This window comes from Chiloscyllium plagiosum, unplaced genomic scaffold (genome assembly GCF_004010195.1).
Source record: "Chiloscyllium plagiosum isolate BGI_BamShark_2017 unplaced genomic scaffold, ASM401019v2 scaf_26588, whole genome shotgun sequence".
In the NCBI taxonomy this organism is placed as follows: domain Eukaryota; kingdom Metazoa; phylum Chordata; class Chondrichthyes; order Orectolobiformes; family Hemiscylliidae; genus Chiloscyllium; species Chiloscyllium plagiosum.
The window spans coordinates 1-1,239 of record NW_025185376.1 but is presented as its reverse complement, the minus strand read 5'-3'; the positions used below and the strand labels follow the sequence as shown (position 1 = coordinate 1,239).

At 62.6% G+C, this 1,239-nt stretch overlaps 1 protein-coding gene across 1 annotated transcript in view; it reads right to left on the bottom strand.

Annotated features, from left to right (window-relative positions):
• Positions 1-826, bottom strand: part of LOC122545543 (voltage-dependent L-type calcium channel subunit alpha-1D-like) — a gene marked incomplete at its 3' end in the record, with an annotated part of 1,660 nt that extends 834 nt beyond the window's left edge. The window contains exon 1 of the mRNA XM_043684527.1: positions 557-826. Coding sequence (XP_043540462.1) covers positions 557-781 — 225 coding nt within the window. The remainder of the gene's footprint in view (positions 1-556) is intronic.
• Positions 827-1,239: the final 413 nt, after the last annotated feature.

Here is a 1,239-nt window from a genome sequence, read left to right as displayed (position 1 = left end):
CTCCCTCAGCACTGACCCTCCCACAGCATCCACTCCCTCAGCACTGACCCTCCCACAGCATCCACTCCCTCAGCACTGACCCTCCCACAGCATCCACTCCCTCAGCACTGACCCTCCCACAGCATCCACTCCCTCAGCACTGACCCTCCCACAGCATCCACTCCCTCAGCACTGACCCTCCCACAGCATCCACTCCCTCAGCACTGACCCTCCCACAGCATCCACTCCCTCAGCACTGACCCTCCCACAGCATCCACTCCCTCAGCACTGACCCTCCCACAGCATCCACTCCCTCAGCACTGACCCTCCCACAGCATCCACTCCCTCAGCACTGACCCTCCCACAGCATCCACTCCCTCAGCACTGACCCTCCCACAGCATCCACTCCCTCAGCACTGACCCTCCCACCACCCACTCCCTCAGCACCCTGACCCTCCCACAGCACCCACTCCCTCAGCACTGACCCTCCCACAGCACCCACTCCCTCAGCACCCTGACCCTCCCACAGCACCCACTCCCTCAGCACTCTGACCCTCCCACAGCGCCCGACTCTTACCAGGAACGCACAGAGCATGAAGAAACTGATGAAGTAGATGATGGCGAAGTTGCTTCCGCACGTGTACTCTTCTCCTGGACCGTAGTCTGAGTCTGGGTCGCACCGTTTGCCCGGAAGGCTTGCCAACATGATCTCCTGCCATGCCTCACCAGTGGCACACCTTGCCCAGGAGGGAGTCAAATAACCAGGGAAGGTTAATGCCCTCCACAGTGGCGAAATCTCCATGTCAACACGTCACGCTGCAATGCCGGCCTCCGGACACTGGGGGGGGTGGGGGAGTGCTGCGTGCCTGGGAGTACGCCTCCTCCCATGAGGTGGGGGGGGCGTTAGGAGATTAAGTCCTGCCCCCCCCCCCACCGCCCCCCGCCAGCCGCCAGTGGGAGAAGTCTATGTCAACGTGTCGCGCTGTAGTTCCGGCCTCCCGCCACCGGGCGGGTCGGTGAGGCAAGGAATTCTGGGTCCGAACTCAAACCGCACGCCCCCTACCCCCCACCTCCCCCAACCCAGGGAGGGGAAATCAGGCCATTCGGCCCATTGAGTCTGCTGCGCCGTTCAATCCTGGCTGACGGGTTCCTCCCTGTAACCCTTGAACCTCTCGATGTCCGTCTTAAATACACTCAATGCCCTGCCCCCCGCCCCCCTTCGTCCCCTCGATAGCCCACTCTCCGGCTGAAGACGTTCCT